Consider the following 23843-nt stretch of genomic DNA (forward strand, 5'->3'; position numbering starts at 1 on the left):
GAGGGGTTTGTGTGACTATCAGTCATACATAGTTAGGGGTTGGTTAATGTTGAGTTAAAGACGTTGTTTTATTGGTCTGCGTCTCACTTTGGTAAGGCAGTAGTAGAACGTTGTACCCATCAGGTTTAAACAAGTCTGTAATACATTTAAATACTTCAGTAATACCCCAAATCATGATTTAGTCAATCATGCACAGAATCAGAAGACTGACTGGTGGAAGTATAGACCACTTTTTGGCAAAGTCGTCTGTCCTTATCGCGTTTATATGTGAAAGAACCATTCCCAAAACACAACAAAAGTATTTTTTTGTGATATTAGTAGTGGCACTACTGTTAAATGTAGTATTTTAAGAAGAACAGCACTATTTATGGTCATTAAAATGAACTAGAATGTGTATTGTGCATTATGGTAGCTTTGGAGGCAGCCATCTTGTTTTGTATCAATTTCCTCATGCTCAGAGACAGTCACTCACTTCATGTGAGGGGTTCGACTAGTTTTTGGGGAGTTGTTGAGTGGACTTGCCCAAATCCGAACCCCCTTTTCTCCTTTGAATGACAAGTCTGCATGGTCTCACCAACAGACATCTCCACCCATTCCCTCTATTCTTATTTTCTATAAAAAGATAAACAATTCTATTACTTTATTTTTCATTTCTTGTTTTATTCTTTCATTTAAACCAATTTTTAAAGAGAAAGAATACAATAAATAAAAATCTGAATATTCAATCACTTTTTCTACTTCTATTTTCAAAATAACTGAAAAAACTAAATAAAAAGTTGATTTGTATATAAGTGATGTACAGTTTGTATCTGTTAATGTCAGTCTGTCTTTGGTGACAGAGTCTGTCTTGCTTATAACGCACGCTACGAGTAAATAAAACATGAAAAATATATTTAGACTGTACGGTCCTTCAAAGCAAGTTTTAAATTAATCTGATGTATATTCCTGTAACATTGCATTTTTATCTGAGGAATTATGTTATTAAAAAATTGCTAATAAATTTCATTTCCTACAGCTCCTTTTTGGATTCTCTATCTATTCTAGAGATTTGGGAGGCATCACAAAGCAGAAGCGTAAATCCAATACTTTGCATAAGTATAGCCAACATTTTAAAGCACCTATTTTCTGAATGGTTCCCCCAAAAAGTGTATTCCACCTGTGGTTAGGATGACCTTTCTGTTGTCAGTGGGAGAATTTAGAACACTGCATCCCTGTTCCAGTGATTCTGTTCCATTCTGGAATTTCCAGGAGAGGATGACAACATATCCTGTAGATAAACTCAGCTCTGCCGATGCCACGGTCTGAAATGGCACTGGGATGACTGACCGGGACAACATATCCTGTAGATAAACTCAGCTCTGCCGATGCCACGGTCTGAAATGGCACTGGGATGACTGACCGGGACAACATATCCTGTAGATAAACTCAGCTCTGCCGATGCCACGGTCTGAAATGGCACTGGGATGACTGACCGGGACAACATATCCTGTAGATAAACTCAGCTCTGCCGATGCCACGGTCTGAAATGGCACTGGGAATGACTGACCGGGACAACATATCCTGTAGATAAACTCAGCTCTGCCGATGCCACGGTCCGAAATGGCACTGGGATGACTGACCGGGACAACATATCCTGTAGATAAACTCAGCTCTGCCGATGCCACGGTCCGAAATGGCACTGGGATGACTGACCGGGACAACATATCCTGTAGATAAACTCAGCTCTGCCGATGCCACGGTCTGAAATGGCACTGGGAATGACTGACCGGGACAACATATCCTGTAGATAAACTCAGCTCTGCCGATGCCACGGTCCGAAATGGCACTGGGATGACTGACCGGGACAACATATCCTGTAGATAAACTCAGCTCTGCCGATGCCACGGTCTGAAATGGCACTGGGAATGACTGACCTGCTGCCAGGTATAACACACACACGTACATGTAGTCACTGTTGTGTTAGTAGGACATAAAGTCCTTGGCCACTGGGTGCAACAGTTACAGGCTCCAAAACTGGCCCCACATTGTATAATCAGTTAAAAGATCTTTATATAAGCCTTGAACACAAACATTTTCCTTGAGGTACAGTATTAATCCAGAGCTCCAGCTTGGGGCTATGCAGGCACTGGGGACTCTGTGGCTCTGGGGTTAAACCATTGCCCTGAAACCCAGAGGTTGACAGTATAAATCTTAGCTCTTGTACTTTTGCATACAACTCTGCATCTCTCAATGTCAAATCTACAACGAGAAGCACTCAAAAGTGTTAGTCTGTGGCTCTGGGGTTGAACTCCTGCCTTGCACCACAGATGATGTGTTCAAACCTCAACTCTTACACTTCAGTGTGGATTTCTGGGGTTGAACTCCTGCCTTGCACCACAGATGATGTGTTCAAACCTCAACTCTTACACTTCAGTGTGGATTTCTGAGGTTGAACCCCTGCCTTGCACCACATATGATGTGTTCAAACCTCAACTCTTACACTTCAGTGTGGATTTCTGCAACTCTCAATGTCAAAAACACAATGAAAAGAGATCTGAGTGTGAAGGGGACAGAGTGGGAAGGGGTCTGAGTGTGAAGGGTCTGAGGCTCTGGTGTAAAGATCTCACCCCATATGTTCAGGGTTGCAGGTTCTGTCACAGCTCTGAATCAGGATGAGATGGGACCATGAACTCTGCTGCAGAAAGAGTCAAGGCCACTAGGAGTGGTTGCCACGCCAACATGATCAGAGACCAGTGGTGTGTTGGCTGGAAGGGGGCGGTTACATCCTTGTGTTCCTGAACTGTAACCTGATGTGTTTATGGAAGAAAACTGTTTCTAAATAGAGGATATTCTCTATAACCACTGCTGTTCACAGGAGGGACCCCAAGTATTCACCCCCATGAGTTCTGTCTTTCAACTATCAGCCCAACCAAACTCATGGGCTCTGTCTTGGTTTGAACCAACAACCCTGTGAATCAGGGGTGAGATCCTTCAGCCACAGGATATTCACACCTCTTTGTATGTTTGACGTTGAGAGTTGTACAAAAGACAAGTAGTGAACACATAACCTAAGGTTTGTCAACCCATCTGGGAAGATCTGGCGCAACAGAGAATTAAAGGCACTGTTCCCGTGTTCTCGGGAGACTGCATTCATGGTTAAACGCTGCATCTGTCACCGTAAATTCATAAATTCCCATTTAAAATGACGCTACAATACAGATCTTACGCGATATGGTTTGAATCCAGTCATTTAACGTTAAATAAAAACATATAACTCCAATCTAAAGTGGTCAGTATTGCAGAACCAAGTGTTGAAGTTGAGGAATGACTCTGGCCCTACCTAATGACCTAAGAGTGTCCCCCTCTCACAAGACAAGTCTGTACATCAGAGAGCAGAGTTTTAATGACAGCTGTAACACAGAGGAGGGTGAAATCCCCACAGACAACAGCGTGTTTCCAGACCTACTAAAACAGTATTGTAACATCCAAGTACATACAGTATATTACACAGCATATAGTAGTACACATGAACTGTTCAGCATTCGATGACTCCAGAAGATTTGGTTACATAATTCTACAAAATGTGATTGGTGATTGTGCTGGACTATGAAGCCATACAATTGTAGTTGTGCACAGAAACAATGTGCAAGTTGGAGCAGAATGACGTGTATTGTGTCCAGTGTGTAAAACATACACATTCATCACTTTGACACGACTGATGACACTGCAGCTATACGATAACACATCAGCAAAACATTTTCAGAAATGTTTCTTGTTGACAGTTCTGGCGTCAGACATTTGGCATAGAAAAACAATCATTGGATAAATGGACAGGGTGTTAATTTCATAGTGGCCATCATTCAACTCTCTAGTACACCACCAACTAGACTGCTGACGATGAGAGCTGATCCATTGGTTCAGCTGTATGCTTTAAGCCACAGTGCTGTTTCGTCTTCTCCAGCTTGTGGGAGGGGCTTAGGCACCATTTTGGTCCAATCATTCAAAGACTTCCTGGTCTGCATTCAGCACTCTGGATTCTCCATGGTTCAGGACAAAGAAGTGCTCCACATTCAACCCATTCTTCTCCATGGCCTCCCTGAGTCTCACTGGAGGCTCTAAGTAATACTGAGAGAGACACATAGACAGAGACACAGACAGTCATCTATTATCTACACTACCGGTCAAACGTTTTAGAACACCTACTCATTCAAGGGTTTTTCTTTATTTTTGCTATTTTCTACATGGTAGAATAATAGTGAAGACATCAAAACTATGAAATAACACATATGGAATCATGTAGTAACCAAAAATATAATATTAAATATTTTATATTTGAGATTATTCAAATAGCCACCCTTTGCCTTGATGACAGCTTTGCACACTCTTGGGATTCTCTCAACCAGCTTCATGAGGTAGTCACCTGGAATGCATTTCAATTAACAGGTGGGACTTCTTAAAAGTTAATTTGTGGAATTTATTTCCTTTTTAATGCGTTTGAGCCAATCAGTTGTGTTGTGACAAGGTAGGGGGGTATACAGAAGATTTGGTATTTGGTAAAAGACCAAGTCCATATTATGGCAAAAACAGCTCAAATAAGCAAAGAGAAACAACAGTCCATCATTACTTTAAGACATGAAGGTCAGTCAATATGGAACATTTCAAGAAATGTTAAAGTTTCTTCAAGTGCATACGCAAAAACCATCAAGCGCTATGAAACTGGCTCTCATGAGGACCGTCACAGGAATGGAAGATCCAGAGTTACCTCTGCTGCAGAGGATAAGTTCACTAGAGTTACCAGTCTCAGAAATTGCAGCCCAAATAAATTCGTCACAGAGTTCAAGTAACAGACACATCTCAACATCAACTGTTAATAACCTGTTGGGGCTAGGGGGCAGTATTTGCACGGCCGGATAAAAAAAACGTACCCGATTTAAACTGGTTACTACTCTTGCCCAGAAACGAGAATATGCATATAATTAGTAGATTTGGATAGAAAACACTTTAAAGTTTCTAAAACTGTTTGAATGGTGTCTGTGAGTATAACAGAACTCATATGGCAGGCCAAAACCTGAGAAGATTCCATACAGGAAGTGCCCTGTCTGACAATTTGTTGTCCTTCTGTTGCATCTCTATCAAAAATACAGCATCTGTGCTGTAACGTGACATTTTCTAAGGCTTCCATTGGCTCTCAGAAGGCGCCAGAAAGTGGAATGGGGTGTCTGCTGTCTCTGGGCGAAGAACAGCAGGAGAGTTTGTAAGTGGTCAGCCTGGGGACAGTGAGGCTGAGATGCGCGTTCACGAGACTACTCCATTTTTTTCTTTCAGCCTTTGAATGAATACAACGTTGCCCGGTTGGAATATTATTGCTATTTTACGAGAAATTGCATAAAAATTGATTTTAAACAGCGTTTGACATGCTTCTAAGTACGGTAATGGAATATTTTGCTTTTTTTTTTTGTCACAAAATGCGCTCGCGCGTCACCCTTCGGATAGTGACCTGAACGCACGAACAAAACGGAGCTATTTGAATATAACTATGGATTATTTGGAACCAAAACAGTTGTTGTTGAAGTAGAAGTCCTGGGAGTGCATTCTGACGAAGAACAGCAAAGGTAATCAAATTTTTCTAATAGTGATTCTGAGTTTAGTGAGCACCAAACTTGGTGGGTGTCAAAATAGTTAGCCGTGATGGCCGAGCTATGTACTCAGAATATTGCAAAATGTGCTTTCGCCAAAAAGCTATTTGAAAATCTGACACCGCGATTGCATAAAGGAGTTCTGTATCTATAATTCTTAAATTATTTTATGTTTTTTGTGAACGTTTATCATAAATTCACTGGAAGTTTTCGGTGGGTATGCTAGTTCTGAACATCACATGCTAATGTAAAAAGCAGTTTTTTGATATAAATATGAACTTGATTGAACAAAACATGCATGTATTGTATAACATAATGTCCTAGGAGTGTCATCTGATGAAGATCATCAAAGGTTAGTGCTGCATTTAGCTGTGGTTTTGGTTTTTGTGACATATATGCTTGCTTTGAAAATGGCTGTGTGATTATTTTTGGCAGGGTACTCTCCTGACAATCTAATGTTTTGCTTTCGCTGTAAAGCCTTTTTGAAATCGGACAATGTGGTTAAATTAACGAGAGTCTTGTCTTTAAAATGGTGTAAAATAGTCATATGTTTGAGAAATTGAAGTTATAGCATTTTTGAGGTATTTGTATTTCGCGCCACGCGATTCCACTGGCTGTTGACTAGGGTGGGACGCTCACCCAGACAGGTTAAGAAGAGACTGTGTGAATCAGGCCTTCATGGTTGAATAGCTGCAAAGAAACCACTACTAAAGGACACCAATAAGAAGAACGAGCAATGGACATTAGACCTGAGGAAATTTGTCCTTTGGTCTGGAGTCCAAATTGGAGATTTTTGGTTCCAACCGCCGTGTCTTTGTGAGACGTGGAGTAGGTGAACGGATGATCTCCGCATGTGTATTTCCCACCATGAAGCATGGAGGAGGAGGTGTTATAGTGTGAGGGTGCTTTGCTGGTGACACTGTCTGTGATTTATTTAGAATTCAAGGCACACTTAACCATGATGGCTACCACAGCATTCTGCAGTGATACGCTATCCCATCTGGTTTAGACTTAGTGGGACTATCATTTGTTTTTCAACAGGACAATGACCCAACACACCTCCAGGCTGTGTAAGGGCTATTTTACCAAGAAGGAGAGTGCTGCATCAGATGACCTGGCCTCCACAATCCCTCGACCTCAACCAAACTGAGATGGTTTGGGATGAGTTGGACCGCAGAGTGAAGGAAAAGCAGCCAACAAGTGCTCAGCATATGTGTGAACTCCTTCAAGACTGTTGGAAAATAACTCCAGGTGAAGCTGGTTGAGAGAATGCCAAGAGTGTGCATAGCTGTCAGCAAGGCAAAGGGTGGCTACTTTAAAGAATCTCAAATATAAAATATATTTTGATTTGTTTAACACTTTTTTGGTTACTACATGATTCCATATGTGTTACTTCATAGTTTTGAAGTCTTCACAATTATTTTACAATGTAGAAAATAGTAAAAATAAAGAATAACCCTTGAATGAGTAGGTGTTCTAAAACGTTTGACCGGTAGTGTATTTCACTTGCTTGATAGCGAGATACTCCAGGGTTTAGGAGTGGACAGTACATGTCAGGCTAGAGAGGCTTTTTGAGCTGCCTCCCTAAGCAGAAACGTCAGACAGACAAAAGGTTCTCTCTCAAAGCCTGCCAACAGGACGACTGCTGCCGGGAACCAAACTACTTGTTTCAACATCACAGAGGCGATGTGTATGAACTAAATAAAGTAATCAAAGACTTTACTTGGACTCCATAAACAAGTAAACTCGTATGTCCCTGTGTGTTGCTTTCTGCACGGATTTAAGAGAACGGTTCTACCAACAAAGCCATCTGCTAAGGCCAAAGCATCAGGGGAAAGTTGAACGATGTCACAGATAATCAACGGTTCTTCTAATGCAAACACCAAACACATTCCTCTGCATTTCCCAACACGTGCCGATTTCAACTGAACGCAGCAGCAAGCGACCTAATATGAGTTTTCACATCTATTGTGGGACGCTGAACAATCCCACCTTTGTCTTTAGGCTGAATGGTTGAAGGGGTGTCTGACAGCGTGTTTGTTCTCATCACACAAAAGGACACAATGGAAAATATGTGTTTCTCTAAACTGAGTCTAAAAATGCAGAGGTCAGATCCGCGGTTGACGTGTTGTGACAGGGTTAATTTATTACCATGGACCTAACCTCAGTTTTAGTTCTCCTGACCTTCGGTCTCTAGTTTCAGCTGGGAGGCAGAGCAAATGTCTTCTTCCTGATCATTACATTCAGAGAATCCCATTGGATAGGCCATGCATCTCTGATGTGACATGACTTAGTATTAAGGCAAAAATAAAACCCACTTGGAGTGATGCTAACAACTGATAATTGACACCAAAACCCATTTTTACAGCAGGTACATACAGTATGCCTTATAAAAAGAGATCCAGTCGATCACCCATTCAGAACTGTTCATGCTCACCTCGTAAGCTAAAGCGAAGGTTCCCCAGTGAATAGCCAGGGAGTGTCTGGCCTGGATGTCTTTGTGGATCTCCACAGCCTCCTCCGGGTCCACATGCTGTCCACGCATTACATCTCTGAGGGAGGACAAACTTGGGTTTTCTGGGTTTGGCCTAATGAAGGCTTAACAAACTTAGGGAACTTCAGTTGACTGTAATAAATTCTAAGTGAATATACAGTTGACTTTAATAAATTCTAAGTGAATATACAGTTGAGGGGAATCTAATACTACAGTCCATGATCCAACCCTCTTTCTAGAATACTACTGGGTGTGCAGGCTTTTACTCCAACCCTGTTCTAAACCTGATTCAGTTCATCAAGGTCCTGATGAACAGCTGATTAGATAAAGCAGGTGTTAGGGCAGGATTGGAACAAAAACCTGCACTCCCAGTGGCTATCCAGGGGGAGGTATGGGCACCCTTGTACTAAAGCAATCACAGCTGGGCAGGACAGCTCTACACTAGTTTTATACCTGGGCAGGACAGCTCTACACTAGTTATATACCTGGGCAGGACAGCTCTAAACTAGTTTCATACCTGGGCAGGACAGCTCTACACTAGTTTCATACCTGGGCAGGACAGCTCTACACTAGTTTCATACCTGGGCAGGACAGCTCTACACTAGTTACATACCTGGGCAGGACAGCTCTACACTAGTTTCATACCTGGGCAGGACAGCTCTACACTAGTTACATACCTGGGCAGGACAGCTCTACACTAGTTTCATACCTGGGCAGGACAGCTCTACACTAGTTTCATACCTGGGCAGGACAGCTCTACACTAGTTTCATACCTGGGCAGGACAACTCTACACTAGTTTCATACCTGGGCAGGACAGCTCTACACTAGTTTCATACCTTCTGCAGGACAGCTCTACACTAGTTTCATACCTGGGCAGGACAGCTCTACACTAGTTTCATACCTGGGCAGGACAACTCTACACTAGTTTCATACCTGGGCAGGACAGCTCTACACTAGTTTCATACCTGGGCAGGACAGCTCTACACTAGTTTCATACCTGGGCAGGACAGCTCTACACTAGTTTCATACCTGGGCAGGACAGCTCTACACTAGTTTCATACCTGGGCAGGACAGCTCTACACTAGTTTCATACCTGGGCAGGACAGCTCTACACTAGTTTCATACCTGGGCAGGACAGGTGTACACTAGTTTCATACCTGGGCAGGTATGCGCCGATGGGTATGGCAGCCAGGTCGAATGGACCAAATCTCCTCCCTATCTCCTGGAAGGATGAGCAGTAGCCGGTGTCTCCAGCAAAGAAGAAGCGGTTGCAGGGCCCCAGGACAGACCAGCTACCCCACAGCACCTGGTTATCGTCCGTGGGGGTGCGCTTGCACCAGTGCTGCGCCGGTGTACACACAAACGTGACTTCATCGTGACCTGGCACACAGTTCTCCTCCCACCAGTCTAACTCTATCACATTCTCACACCCGCTCTTCTGCATCCAGTCCATGAGTCCCAACGGCACAAACCATCGGAGATCCCCACCGAACCGCTCGTTCAACTGGGTCACGGTGCCCGCGTCCAGGTGGTCGTAGTGGGAGTGGCTGATGACAACGGCGTCGATCCGGGGGAGTTGATCAACCGTACAAGGGGGACCCCGGTACCTCTTGGGGCCCATGAACTGGAAGGGAGATGCCCTCTGGCTGAAGATGGGGTCAGTGAGGATGACCAGGCCGTCCATCTCTACCAGGACTGATGCGTGGCCCAGCCAGGTCACCCTGAGACCAGACCCCACGGCGCCGTCTGCTGCCTCAGGGACACGGAGGAACCAAGGCTCCACTACTGGAAGCTCTTCGTCTAAGACCTGAGTAGCACAAGAACACAGACTTTAATATGGCTTGTTGGTATCAATTCATTCAGATTCATTCACCAGCTGAGACAGAGGAGGAGGAGGAGGGTAAGAAAGGCTCCATCACTGGAAGCTCTTCCTCTTTTCAACATTTCACTACTGCTTCGGTCACCAAACAAAATAACCAATAAAAAAAAAACGCTCATTTTTGTTTTTCCGTTTGGATATGACACTGGTTGTATGATTTGTTTGAGGTTCATTTGATGAAGTTATATCAGCATAACAATTCAAAACACAGATGATTAAACACTTTAATACATCTTTCCTCTTTATCAGAAAGATGATTGGAAATAGAGTCGAGTCGACGTTTCATTTTCCTTTAAACTATTAGGCCCTTCCTTCCTGACCACTACATGTCTAGAAAACAGAGCCAGTGTCTGAGTCGTGAGGTGAGATTGATTTACAGCCATCTAAAAATACCCTGGGTTGTTACCAGAGCACAGTGTTGATGGAATGGGAGGCCTCCTCCAGAACGAACAGCTAACCTAACTGTGGACATGAGGCGCAGCCTTACAAATCACAGTTGATAAACTCTGACGTGCTCAGGAGATATTTAATGACAGACCTCAGGAGTCAGGACAGACAGAACAAGCTCAGTCAGGACAGGAGGTAATTGTTGGGTGTGAACTGTGTACAGTAAAAACGGATTATTCAACCTGTGGAGTTGGAGTACAGGTCTAGGCATATGTGTAATAAGTTCCTTATAATAAAGAGTGGACAGTTTGACTGACAATGAACCTTATCAGGTGTGGTGGTCTCCATCAGAGTTGGGTTTGTTTTGCAAAGCGTTTTGACAACGGCTGTGGGTGCTAGAAATGGCAGCTGAAATGAGTGAGAAAGACCTATTATATACGTCCAACGTCAGAATGTGTCTCACCTCTTTAGAGCTGGGTACATTACTGTGGTTCTTCTCCAGCAGGAAGAAGCGCAGCAGGGTGGACCAGGAAGGGAACTTCCACGTGGACCAGGGGTTAGTAAAGCGGCCATGTTTGTCCCGGCTCGACCCAGTCACCTCCTCCTCCAACCGGTAATCCAGACGGAAGCTCTTCCTGGAGGACCTGGAGGAGCTGCTCTTCCTGGAGGAGTCAATCAATCAAACGTTTTTACTGCCTATTGTGTCCAGACAGGAAATTTGGTGTGCAAACATACATATATATATACACACACACACACACACACACACACACACACACACACACACACACACACACACACACACACACACACACACACACAAAGAGTCGATACAGTTAGAAACAGATGATCACAAAAGATAAAGACAAAAAAACACAGAAATATTATTCTGCAACTTCAGGAGCTGGATGGCATTAAGGTGCATGTAAAAACTGCAAAGATGTTCATTGTCTATACCTACCGAGGCCCTGCCTCCTGCAGGGTGGAGGTGGGAGGGTCACGGGGCCGGACCACGGCTGGGGAACCCTCCTCCGTCCCTGGGGAATCTCCAGGAGAGACACCCCTCTCCTCCATCAACACCTGGTTCTCATCCACCTCTCCTCCTGCTCCTCCGCTCTCCTCCATGGGGGGACAGTGTTGGGCTCCTGGTCTATAGGAAGGTTAATAAAACAAGAAATACAAATAAAAGCTTACAAATATGCTGGGGGGGAACACACAGATATTAATTCAGGAAGAAAAGCCTGCACACAGTACAGTTAGTGTCTATTTCTGTGGTTTGTCCCTGGATGGCCGACAGCGTCTTGTGAAATCCCAGATGTGAAAGCATGTTTATTGTGACACGGTGTAACCCTGTGCAACAGTTCCAAAACAATCCTCCTCAACAGCCATCACCAGGCCGACAGCCATCACCAGGCCGACAGCCATCACCAGGCCGACAGCCATCACCAGGCCGACTGTATGTGAGATGTCAGCAACATGACTTTCACTGGCACCTATAGTATAACGTGGTCAACAACATTACTTTTTACTGCTTCCTACTTTGAATAAAGACACAGTGTCCGTCAAGACTAGCACACAGTGGACCGCACCTTTACTATACAACTGCCTGAGTCCATTGTTTCAGCTGTATCTTATCTCTGGACAGGTGGAAAGGCATCAGCTCAGTCAAATGAAGAGGAAGTTACTGGCCTGCCAAATGCTAACTGACACATACACAAGACAGCAGACAAGTCTGGATTGTCCAGGTGAAAGATATGATCCCTTATTGTATGTCACTTGTTAAATCCACTTCAGTCAGTGTAGATGAAGGGGAGGAGACGGGTTAAAGGAGTTTTAAGCCTTGAGACATGGATTGTGTATGTGTGCCATTCAGAGGGTGAATACAAAATATTGAAGTGCCTTTGAACGGGGTATGGTAGTAGGTGCCAGGTGCACCGGTTTGTGTCAAGAACTGCAACGCTGCTGGGTTTTTCCACGCTCAACAGTATTTCCATGTGTATGAAGAATGGTCCACCACCAAAAGAACATCCAGCCAACTTCACACAGCTGTGAGAAGCATTGGAGTCAACGTGGGCCAGCATCCCTGTGGAACGCTTTCGACACCGAGTCCTTAACCCGACGAGTTGAGGCTGGTCTGAGGGGGGGGGGGGGGGACTCAATATGTCTGGTATAATCAGTGTATATGTGCCTCCTGCCAATCCATCTCTCTGAGCTACTGAATGGGCCCTCCATGGGGCCTTCACTGCTACCAGGAACTATGAAGCCTACAATACACGATTGTACAGGTGAACGATGTCATTTACAAAATAGCCTCCAACACTCTACTCAGCAAATTGGATGTAATCTATCACAGTGCCATCCGTTTTGTCACCAAAGCCCCATACACTACCCACCACTGCGACCTGTATGCTCTCGTTGGCTGGCCCTCGCTACATTTTCGCCAAACCCACTGGCTCCAGGTCATCTACAAGTCTCTGCTAGGTAAAGCCCCGCCTTATCTCAGCTCACTGGTCTCCATAGCAACACGCTCCAGCAGGTATATTTCACTGGTCATCCCCAAAGCTAACACCTACTTTGGCCACCTTTCCTTCCAGATCTCTGCTGCCAATGACTGGAACAAATTGCAAAAATCACAAGCTGGAGACTTATCTTCCTCACTAACTTTAAGCATCAGCTGTCAGAGTAGCTTACTGATCACTGTACCTGTACACAGCCCATCTGTTAATAACCCACCCAACCACCTCATCCCCATATTGTTATTTTTTTTGCTGTTTTGCACCCCAGTATCTCTTCTTGCACATCATCATCTGCACATCTGTCACTCCAGTGTTAATGCTAAATTGTAATTTTTTTGCTACTATCGCCTATTTATTGCCTTACATCCCTAAACGTACTACATTTGCACACACTGTACATAGATTTTTCTATTGTGTTATTGACTGTACGTTTGTTCATCCAATGTGTAACTCTGTGTTGTCTTTGTCGCGTTGCTTTGATTTGCTTTATCTTGGCCAGGTCTCAGTTGTAAATGAGAACTTGTTCTCAACTGGCCGACCTGGTTAAATAAAGGTGAAATAAAGGTGAAATAGCCCCATTCCTGTGTCAACCCTGTTCACAGTCGTTTCTGTTTGAAGGTGTAAATACAGACTGAAGAGGCTACTGTATAGCTGTCACCTAGGCCCTATAGTGACACATGTAGAGTGGAAGCGCTGTGTAGTTGTCCACTAGTCCTATTTACCGAGTCCCCTTACAACGTGCGCACTCTATACATTTCACGTTGCCTACAGTGGAGCTCTGTTGCACGTATTGGCCTATTGAATGGCTTGAATGGACCCATAATAAACCACCAGAGAAGTACAACAAATGTTTCTTTGTTGATCCGACCAAGAACAAAACAAACGGATCACTAGAAAGAATTGCTGCTATATATCGAGAAGATTTATCGCGATAATAAAAACAGACAGGGTTCTTTCTATTGACGAACCTAAAAGAGAGAAGGAGGAATGTGGTGAACTAAGCGGAACAACAGAGACAATCGATCATTCGCAGCTTGAACGGTCAGCCAACGTCACAGTCACAACAACGCAGTCAATAAAATACTACCTGAAAACGTCTAGAATAAGTCAAGGGCGACTTGTAAATCCGTCAGTGGCGCGACATTTCTTCTGATATTGTTACAGCGAGATATCCGCAGAACTGTGTGGGAAAAGTGCCCAGCAAGTACGGCCAATGTTCCACAACGCACTGGTACGAGCCTACCAGGCAAGGCTTCTGACGTCGGTGAAAAACCTTACCATGTGACGAAATTACAGCAGCCTAGCCTATTAAAATCCTCCTCTTTTCGATGCAAGAAACTACGTGCCGAAACTGCCCATTCATTTGCAATTGCAATGAAAATATGATTATGAAATACGTCTAAAAATAGCTTAAAACATTATTTGGCGGAATATCTCAACTAGACCGTTGGTCAATGGTGCACGTATTAATCCTATAATAATGCACTTACAGACTGGAGATCTTTACCCAAGTGAGCGAAGACACCAACTAGCAGCTGAAAGCTCCAAACATAAATATTTATTGACAAGGCCCAAGTTGACAAGTTACAGTACAAAGTGAAGGTAACACGTCAGCACAACAGTGCACTGGGCGCGTTCAGCATGACGCAACGTTTTGGAACGTTCAGATAGCCTATTTCTATGTAAAAACAAACATGCGCCTGACATGTAGAATAAGGAATCACATCAGCTCTATTCCGGACATTTCTATCTGCGACGTTCGAGAACGTTTGGCAACCGAACATGGCCCTGTTTAGCCAATTGGACGTGTTTACGTAAGTGAGCCACAAGTGGATACATTGTAGCAAGTGAAGCCACCCGAGTAGAAGTACGGAGTAGTTCGTCTTCTGTTGAATGAGATGTGCACTTAAAAGAATACACATCGAAACCCTATTTAAAAGTTGTTTTGTACGCTGACAAATAATCACCTTGACAAAGTGCCCTTCGCTGTGTTCAGAGCACGTGCGGCTCGGTGAATACACCTGGAAAGTGGACTTTTCCAAACTCGTGGAGTGAAGATGCACTTGGAAGCAGCCATAGTCGGAATGCGTTACTTAGTTGACTTGGTCTAGTTGGCCTAACCATAATTGCTTAGATTACAATTCTAGAAACATCAAACTAGTAACGTTATTGTGTTTACAACAGGAACTCTTGACAGTTGGTGTACAGTAAATGAGCTACTTCCTTACTTCCTTGGTCACGCATTTAAAGCCATGTTGGTAAAATTAATTTAATAGTGCAATCAATATCAATTGGCATTAAAAACATAGATTTATTTTTTTAAGTTGCAAATATGTACGTCAGTGCCCTTTTACCAGGCAAATGCTATAATGCAAAGCTTAGATTTCTTTGTCAGAAGTCCAAACTCTTTCATATTGCAGCTTCTGGCAATGTAGCCCACACTGGTCATTCAAATGCCCCCTCCTTCTCTGTCTCCCCCCAACACTCTGGATTCTCCATGGTTCAGGACAAAGAAGTGCTCCACATTCAACCCATTCTTCTCCATGGCCTCCCTGAGTCTCACTGGAGGCTCTAAGTAATACTGAGAGAGAGAGAGAGGGATACAAAGGGAAATATGAACAGTATTAGCTGGGCACTTTCCTTTGCATTGGGTAAAAAAACGAGTTGAAAGAAGATTATAGAGAAAGAGAGAGAGCAGAAGAGTTGGAGATGGAGAGGATGAGAGGGGGGAGTTGGAGAGGGAGGAGAGAGAGGAGTTGGAGAGGATGGAGAGGGAGGAGTTGGAGAGGATGGAGAGGGAGGAGTTGAAGAGGGAGGAGAGGGAGGAGAGAGAGGAGTTGGAGAGGATGAGAGGGGGGAGTTGGAGAGGGAGGAGAGAGAGGAGTTGGAGAGGGAGGAGAGAGAGGAGTTGGAGAGGATGGAGAGGGAGGAGTTGGAGAGGATGAGAGGGAGGAGTTGGAGAGGGAGGAGAGAGAGGAGTTGGAGAGGATGGAGAGGGAGGAGTTGGAGAGGATGGAGAGGGAGGAGTTGAAGAGGGAGGAGAGAGAGGAGTTGGAGAGGATGGAGAGGGAGGAGTTGGAGAGGATGGAGAGAGAGGATGGAGAGGGAGGAGTTGAAGAGGGAGGAGAGAGAGGAGTTGGAGAGGATGGAGAGGGAGGAGTTGGAGAGGATGGAGAGGGAGGAGTTGGAGAGGATGGAGAGGGAGGAGTTGGAGAGGATGGAGAGGGAGGAGTTGGAGAGGATGGAGAGGGAGGAGTTGGAGAGGATGGAGAGGGAGGAGTTGGAGAGGATGGACAGAGAGGATGGAGAGGGAGGAGTTGAAGAGGGAGGAGAGAGAGGAGTTGGAGAGGATGGAGAGGGAGGAGTTGGAGAGGATGGAGAGAGAGGATGGAGAGGGAGGAGTTGAAGAGGGAGGAGATAGAGGAGATGGAGAGGATGATAGGGAGGAGATGAAGAGGGAGGAGAGAGGAGTGGAGAGAGAGGAGTTGGAAAGGGAGGAGATGGAGAGGGAGGAAACGGAGAGGGAGGAAATGGAGAGGGAGGAAACGGAGAGGGGGGAGATGGAGAGGGAGGAGATGGAGAGGGAGGAGATTGAGAGGGAGGAGATGGAGAGGGAGGAGATGGAGGAGATGGAGGAGAGGGAGGAGATGGAGAGGGGGGAGATGGAGTTAGAGGGGGGAGATGGAGTTGGAGGAGAGGGAGGAGATGGAGAGGGAGGAGATGGAGGAGATGGAGAGGGAGGAAACAGAGAGGGAGAGGGAGGAGATGGAGGAGATGGAGGAGAGGGAGGAGAGGGGGGAGATGATGGAGATGGAGGAGATGAATTTTGGAGGCCAACATATATTGTGGATGTAGGCTTATATAATGGCTGAATATATAGAATGCTCACCTCATGAGCTAATGCGAAGGTCCCCCAGTGAATAGCCAGGGAGTGTTTGGCCTTAACATCCTTATGAATCTCCACAGCCTCCTCTGGGTCCACATGCAGTGACTTCATTACGTCTCTAAAGAGAAATAACAATATATGAATGGATTGAATTTGGATCTGGATGATTAACAGTGTCCATCCATACCTGGGCAGGACAGCTCTACACTAGTTTCATACCTGGGCAGGACAGCTCTACACTAGTTACATACCTGGGCAGGACAGCTCTACACTAGTTACATACCTGGGCAGGACAGCTCTACACTAGTTACATACCTGGGCAGGACAGCTCTACACTAGTTTCATACCTGGGCAGGACAGCTCTACACTAGTTTCATACCTGGGCAGGACAGCTCTACACTAGTTTCATACCTGGGCAGGACAGCTCTACACTAGTTTCATACCTGGGCAGGACAGCTCTACACTAGTTTCATACCTGGGCAGGACAGCTCTACACTAGTTTCATACCTGGGCAGGACAGCTCTACATTAGTTTCATACCTGGGCAGGACAGCTCTACACTAGTTTCATACCTGGGCAGGTATGCACCGATGGGTATGGCAGCCAGGTCGAATGGACCAAATCTCCTCCCTATCTCCTGGAAGGACGAGCAGTAGCCGGTGTCTCCAGCAAAGAAGAAGCGGTTGCAGGGCCCCAGGACAGACCAGCTACCCCACAGCACCCTGTTATTCACATGAAACTGTTCACATTTAGGCCATTTTAGTGGATGCTCTTACCCAGAACGACTTACAGTCTGTGCTTTCAACGAAGGTAGGTAAGACAACCACATATCACAGTCATTGAAAGTAAAACTCTCCTCAATAAAGCAGCTATCTGTAAAGTAAGGAAAGCAACCTGTTATCGTCTGTTGGGGTGCGCTTGCACCAGTGCTGGGCTGGGGTGAATACGAACATCACTGTATCCTGGCTGACACCACTGGGGACAGGGCTGGGGACAGGGACAGAGACAGGGCTGGGGACAGGGACAGGGCTGGGGACAGCGACAGGGCTGGGGACAGGGACGGGGACAGCGACATGGCTGGGGACAGGGACGGGGACAGCGACAGGGCTGGGGACAGCGACAGGGCTGGGAACAGCGACAGGGCTGGGGACAGCGACAGGGCTGGGGACAGGGACACAGCTCTCCTCCCACCAGTCCAACTCTATCACGTTCTTACAGCCACAGCTCTGCATCCAGCCCTGGAGTCCCAGAGGGACAAACCAACGCAGCTCGGCGCCGAAGCGCTTATTGAGGCTGCTAACTGAACCTACGTCCAGGTGGTCGTAGTGTGTGTGGCTGATGAGCACAGCATCCACCTGGAAGAAGAACACTTTATTTATCAACTGGAAAAGTCCACGGAAATGTGTTTATCTTTTTTTAACTCTTGAGACACACACACACACACACACACACACACACACACACACACACACACACACACACACACACACACACACACACACACACACACACACCCTCAAGTGTTTGGAGGCACCTCACCTTGGGTAGTTGATCTACTGTACACGGCGGGCCCCTGAACCTCTTGGGCCCAATGAACTGGAAGGGAGATGCCCTCTGGCTGAAGATGGGGTCAGTGAGGATGACCAGGCCGTCCATCTCTACCAGGACTGATGCGTGGCCCAGCCAGGTCACCCTGAGACCAGACCCCACGGCTCTTGACACCTGTGTGTATATATATATATATATATATATATATATATATATATATATATATATATATACAGGACCAGTCAAAAGTCTGGACACACCTACTAATTCCAGGGGGTTTTCTTTATATTGACTATTCTCTACATTGTATAATAATAGTGAATACATCAAAACTATGAAATAACACATGGAATCATGTAGTAACCCCAAAAAAAGTGTTAAACATATCAAAATATATTTTACATTTGAAAGTCTTCAAAGTAGCCACCCTTTACCTTGATGACAGTTTTGCACATTCTTGGCATTCTCTCAACCAGCTTTTATGTTATATATGTATACGTTATATTATTGTTAAATTGTTCTATTGTTTTCATGGACCCCTGGGAACAGTATTGCAGACTAAAAGAGATCAACAAGAAACAACAACATGAAATCAAACCTCAGGGCTCTGGATGAAGTAAGGATCCAACAGGGGAAGTTCACAGTCTAACTCCTCAACACAGGGACACACAAACGCTTGGTAAGTAACAACAAATACCTGGCTGAAAAGGATTCAGCACACCTTTGATGAAAGCACTTCAACTCCTTGTCTGAGGTTGAAATTCATCTGATGTCTAAATAAATATCATTTCATGGGGTTGTCATGCATCATCTACTAGGATACATTTCTATGCAAATTGCTAATAGGATCTAGAATGAACAAGCAAAAACAAGGCAAAAAGCCAAGATGTTAAAGATGGGATTCGTACCTCTTTGGAGCGGGGTACGTTGCTGTGGTCCTTATCTAGTAGGTAGAACCGGAGCAGGGAGGCAGAGGAGGGGTAGTGCCATGTGGGCCAGGGGTTGGTGAAGCGACCGTTCTTCTCCCTCGTGGATCTGGTTAGGACTTCTCCCTTCTCCACATCTTGACCCTCCCGGCACGTCCCCCCTGTCCCCCGGTGGTCCAGGGATGGCGTGTTGGGTGGTCGTGGTTCCTCTCCTGTCCCCGGGGCTTCCCCCTGCTCTGCCATGGCCTCGTCCCTGTTCCTCTGGTCTGTGTAGGACACAACATCAAGTTCTGCAGTTGTTCTGGTGCTATATCTCTTGACAGAAGTTCTGTGAGTCAACTGGACAGATTTTTCAGACAGGTGCTGCATAAATGTAGAGCTGAAAACCCATACCAGGAAATTGGACCTATAAAGTAATTGTTCTACAGTGAGGGGGGAAAAAGTATTTGATCCTCGGCTGATTTTGTACGTTTGCCCACTGACAAAGAAATGATCAGTCTATAATTTTAATGGTAGGTTTATTTGAACAGTGAGAGACAGAATAACAACAAAAAAATCCAGAAAAACACGTGTCAAAATGTTATAAATTGATTTGCATTTTAATGAGCAGGGGATCAAATACTTTTTTCCCTCACTGTATAAAGTCATGCAAGATAGCAACAATAGAGGTCACTTAACCATTTGCTAGGCTGTAATATAATCTTGGCCAACAACTGTTTCTTATTGTTCCTGTAAACTTGCTACCAGTTTCCTTATAACTTAGGTAAGTCTCACCTTGTGTGAAAACTTTTTCCTGGAGTTCAAAGGGCAATTACTCATATCACCCAACCACAATGGATTGATTCACAGATGGTGTAAATATGATTAATTCATTTTGAAAACTTTAAATGGATTACAATAAATCAATTGATTTGAACATTGAACATGATTCAAGCTTCCCGTTATACCAATGATATATCAATACTAACATATGTGGTATTAGTAAGATATAACTATAGAAAACAACACTGAACCCCTCAAAATAAACACACATCTATGCATGTCTATAAAACCTTCTAATGCAGATATCAGATGTGTGCAACCTGACTGAATCATCTCTTACTTTATCCTGGTCCAATGAAGAGTTCTCTCCTGCACCTTATCCTGGTCCAATGAAGAGTTCTCTCCTGCACCTTATCCTGGTCCAGTGAAGAGTTCTCTCCTCACCTTATCCTGGTCCAATGAAGAGTTCTCTCACCTTATCCTGGTCCAATGAAGAGTTCTCTCCTGCACCTTATCCTGGTCCAGTGAAGAGTTCTCTCCTCACCTTATCCTGGTCCAATGAAGAGTTCTCTCCTGCACCTTATCCTGGTCCAGTGAAGAGGTCTCTCCTCACCTTATCCTGGTCCAATGAAGAGTTCTCTCACCTTATCCTGGTCCAATGAAGAGTTCTCTCACCTTATCCTGGTCCAATGAAGAGTTCTCTCACCTTATCCTGGCCCAATGCAGAGTTCTCTCCTCACCTTATCCTGGTCCAATGAAGAGTTCTCTCCTCACCTTATCCTGGTCCAATGAAGAGTTCTCTCACCTTATCCTGGTCCAATGAAGAGTTCTCTCACCTTATCCTGGTCCAATGAAGAGTTCTCTCCTGCACCTTATCCTGGTCCAGTGAAGAGGTCTCTCCTCACCTTATCCTGGTCCAATGAAGAGTTCTCTCACCTTATCCTGGTCCAATGAAGAGTTCTCTCACCTTATCCTGGTCCAATGAAGAGTTCTCTCACCTTATCCTGGTCCAATGAAGAGTTCTCTCACCTTATCCTGGTCCAATGAAGAGTTCTCTCACCTTATCCTGGCCCAATGCAGAGTTCTCTCCTCACCTTATCCTGGTCCAATGAAGAGTTCTCTCCTCACCTTATCCTGGTCCAATGAAGAGTTCTCTCACCTTATCCTGGTCCAATGAAGAGTTCTCTCACCTTATCCTGGTCCAGTGAAGAGGTCTCTCCTCACCTTATCCTGGTCCAATGAAGAGTTCTCTCACCTTATCCTGGTCCAATGAAGAGTTCTCTCCTCACCTTATCCTGGTCCAATGAAGAGTTCTCTCCTCACCTTATCCTGGTCCAATGCAGAGTTCTCTCACCTTATCCTGGTCCAATGAAGAGTTCTCTCCTGCAGGGATTAGAGACGAGCTAAGACTACCTCTTAACAATGTCCTCCTCATGTACGGTAAGACCAGCCAGTCCTGCGGGGCTCTCCCTAAAGCCTTTTGTTTCAGACAATTCTTCCTCATTGCACTTTATTACTCAGAATGAAGTCTGTCCATATAAATGATTTCCACACACTTATTGCGTCACTAGGTAGACAGTTGCACTGCATGTCCCTTCCATTACCACCAGGTGTCACTCTCCTTCAGTACAGTGTGTGAGGGCTCAAATACAAGATAAACCGAAGCAATAAGCCATCAATGATAATTATGACACAAATAGAAAAACAAACCAGCAGAGACAACACTTAGTTCCATTTTTTTATTTTTTATTTTGCCATGCTACAAAACATAGGGGGTTGTTGTCAGTGATGGAATATGTATGAACAATGTTGTAGACATCTAAATACACGGTATGGTTTTTCCTCTGGTCAAAATATACTAACATTCTGGTAAACACATATTTCCAGAACAGAAAAATGCAAATATCAAAATCGTCCCCCCCACCAATGTAAAGTCCATACAATATGAAGTTATTATGTTTCCCCCCCCCCCACCAATGTAAAGTCCATACAATATGAAATCATTATGTTTCCCCCCCCCCACCAATGTAAAGTCCATACAATATGAAGTCATTATGTTTCCCCCCCCACCAATGTAAAGTCCATACAATATGAAGTCATTATGTTTCCCCCCCACCAATGTAAAGTCCATACAATATGAAGTCATTATGTTCCCCCCCCCCCCACCAATGTAAAGTCCATACAATATGAAGTCATTATGTTCCCCCCCACCAATGTAAAGTCCATACAATATGAAGTCATTATGTTCCCCCCCACCAATGTAAAGTCCATACAATATGAAGTCATTATGTTTTAAACAGAAGACCCAATGGGCTCTCACTGGTTGAATCAACAAAATTACGTTCAACCAACGTGGAATAGATGTTGAATTGACGTCTGTGCCCAGTGAGTAATTAATTGTTTCACTCACTGCATAGTTCTTTATAGTGTCTAGTGGTCTGAGACCAAAACAGAGGAAATAAGGAATGTTTACATCGTAAATGGAACCAATGGAACCCATTCTAGAACTCTGGGAAAATCATCATATTCTAGAACTTCGGGAAAATCATCACATTCTAGAACTCCGGGAAAATCATCACATTCTAGAACTCTGGGAAAATCATCACATTCTAGAATTGAAAAAAGGAGTTTGGCAAATAATCAATTTTTTCCACTAACAGTTCCTTTCTTTAATAAACAATATCTATTAAACTACTTTTTGTACAATTCCTATAGTTTATGAACTCTTTTAAAATGTAGGTAGAAAAAAATATAATGCAAGTTAGAACACAATAATAATGATTTGTACAATATGATACAATGAGAGAACAGATAACAGAAGATGAAACGTTGGAACCCACAGTCCTCCTATGAAACATGGCTGACGGACAGCATCGTGTGGTAAACACTGTGCTTTTCTGTTTTCCTAGTTCACAACAACGTTTGGAAGGAAAATTCAGACTGAACTAAGACATTCAACAACAACCACCAGGGAGCCCTGTACAAACTGACTATTGTTTGCAGGGTGAGGGTCAATTCCCTCTCAGTTCTGTCAATACAGGAAGCAAAACTGAAATTCCAATTGACTTTCTGAATTGACTGAATAGTAAAGTAAATTGGACCCCAACCCTGATGGAAGGAACCTGGAACATGATGATGTCACACAGAATACCAACGGTATGATTTGGGTACTTTCAGTACAGCCAGCACGAACAAACACATTATTACAGCTTCATTGTGGCCATCATCATTTGGCATTTATAGATACACACCATCTGTCTGTACTTAGTAGTGGCTAAAGTGACTGTGGTACCAAGACGTCGACCCCGAGACACGGCTGAAGACTCCAGGCTTAGGGTCAATTCCATTCCGTCAATTCAGAAAGTAAACCAAATTCCAATTCCACATTTTCCTCATTGAAAAGCATTAAATAGAATTGGAATTTCAGTGTACTTCCTGAATTGACTGGGATTGAAATGGAATTGAGCCCAACCCTGGTAGCTTCAAATACCGACATGAATGTTGACTTGAACACCATTTCAGTTTATGATCAGCACTATAAAGGATTCGTACCAAGAGAGATTGGTGAGGAGGTCCGTCATTCAAAGAGACCTCGCTGTTTGGCACATCACCGCAAGCTAAACTTACACAGGCACTTGGAATAAAAGGTAGCCTGGGTACCAGTCTGTTTGTGGCGTCATGACAACGCCCTGTCACTCATTGTTTGGCCTGACAATGACAGCAAAGGAGTAGACAAGAGCACAGACTGATCTGGGACCAGGCTAGAAGTCAAGGTGTTTCACTCCTTCTTTAATTAGGTATCAAATGACCTCAGGAATAAAATAGTGTTA

General features: G+C 44.4%; 3 protein-coding genes across 5 annotated transcripts in view; all 3 read right to left on the reverse strand.

The window, feature by feature from the left end:
- Positions 1-3360: 3360 nt before the first annotated feature.
- Positions 3361-14977, reverse strand: LOC115189955 (N-acyl-phosphatidylethanolamine-hydrolyzing phospholipase D). Of its 3 annotated transcripts, none has more exons than XM_029748481.1 (6): positions 14860-14977; positions 11338-11526; positions 10840-11038; positions 9268-9917; positions 8053-8167; positions 3361-4104 (listed from the first exon to the last, which is right to left on the reverse strand). In XM_029748481.1, the coding sequence occupies exons 1-6, from the start codon at positions 14967-14969 to the stop codon at positions 3976-3978; spliced, it is 1392 nt and encodes a 463-aa protein (XP_029604341.1). In that variant the 5' UTR covers positions 14970-14977; the 3' UTR covers positions 3361-3975. The 3 variants fall into 3 exon arrangements, with proteins under 3 accessions (XP_029604341.1, XP_029604343.1, XP_029604342.1); XM_029748483.1 differs by lacking the exon at positions 14860-14977 and adding an exon at positions 14383-14444; XM_029748482.1 differs by lacking the exon at positions 14860-14977 and adding an exon at positions 13980-14157.
- Positions 14978-15189: 212 nt separating this feature from the next.
- Positions 15190-19633, reverse strand: LOC115189958 (N-acyl-phosphatidylethanolamine-hydrolyzing phospholipase D-like). The gene is made up of 8 exons (XM_029748487.1): positions 19234-19633; positions 18924-18977; positions 18317-18499; positions 17947-18132; positions 17672-17739; positions 17350-17499; positions 16782-16896; positions 15190-15473 (listed from the first exon to the last, which is right to left on the reverse strand). The coding sequence occupies exons 1-8, from the start codon at positions 19618-19620 to the stop codon at positions 15342-15344; spliced, it is 1275 nt and encodes a 424-aa protein (XP_029604347.1). The 5' UTR covers positions 19621-19633; the 3' UTR covers positions 15190-15341.
- A 3024-nt stretch (positions 19634-22657) lies between these two features.
- LOC115189952 (fibroblast growth factor receptor substrate 2-like) overlaps positions 22658-23843 on the reverse strand; it is an 11903-nt gene continuing 10717 nt past the window's right edge. The window contains 1 exon segment of the mRNA XM_029748477.1: positions 22658-23843. This exon segment is cut by the window's right edge and continues 2333 nt beyond it. The gene's annotated coding sequence lies outside the window, so the exon portion shown is untranslated.

The sequence above is a fragment of the Salmo trutta genome, unplaced genomic scaffold (assembly GCF_901001165.1).
Source record: "Salmo trutta unplaced genomic scaffold, fSalTru1.1, whole genome shotgun sequence".
In the NCBI taxonomy this organism is placed as follows: domain Eukaryota; kingdom Metazoa; phylum Chordata; class Actinopteri; order Salmoniformes; family Salmonidae; genus Salmo; species Salmo trutta.

What these genes read in the sequence shown, in the direction of transcription:
- LOC115189958 (XM_029748487.1), bottom strand. Translation starts at nt 19,620, where the DNA reads ATGCAGCACCTGTCTGAAAAATCTGTCCAGTTGACTCACAGAACTTCT. An exon ending in GGGAGGAGAGCTGTGTCCCT is followed by an intron (nt 17,740 to 17,946) that starts GTCCCCAGCCCT and finishes GGTGTCAGCCAG; the next exon opens with GATACAGTGATGTTCGTATT. An exon ending in ACCCCAACAGACGATAACAG is followed by an intron (nt 17,500 to 17,671) that starts GTTGCTTTCCTT and finishes TGTGAATAACAG; the next exon opens with GGTGCTGTGGGGTAGCTGGT.
- LOC115189955 (XM_029748481.1), bottom strand. Translation starts at nt 14,969, where the DNA reads ATGGCTGCTTCCAAGTGCATCTTCACTCCACGAGTTTGGAAAAGTCCA. An exon ending in GCGAAGGGCACTTTGTCAAG is followed by an intron (nt 11,527 to 14,859) that starts GTGATTATTTGT and finishes ACCTTCCTATAG; the next exon opens with ACCAGGAGCCCAACACTGTC. An exon ending in CTGCAGGAGGCAGGGCCTCG is followed by an intron (nt 11,039 to 11,337) that starts GTAGGTATAGAC and finishes TGACTCCTCCAG; the next exon opens with GAAGAGCAGCTCCTCCAGGT.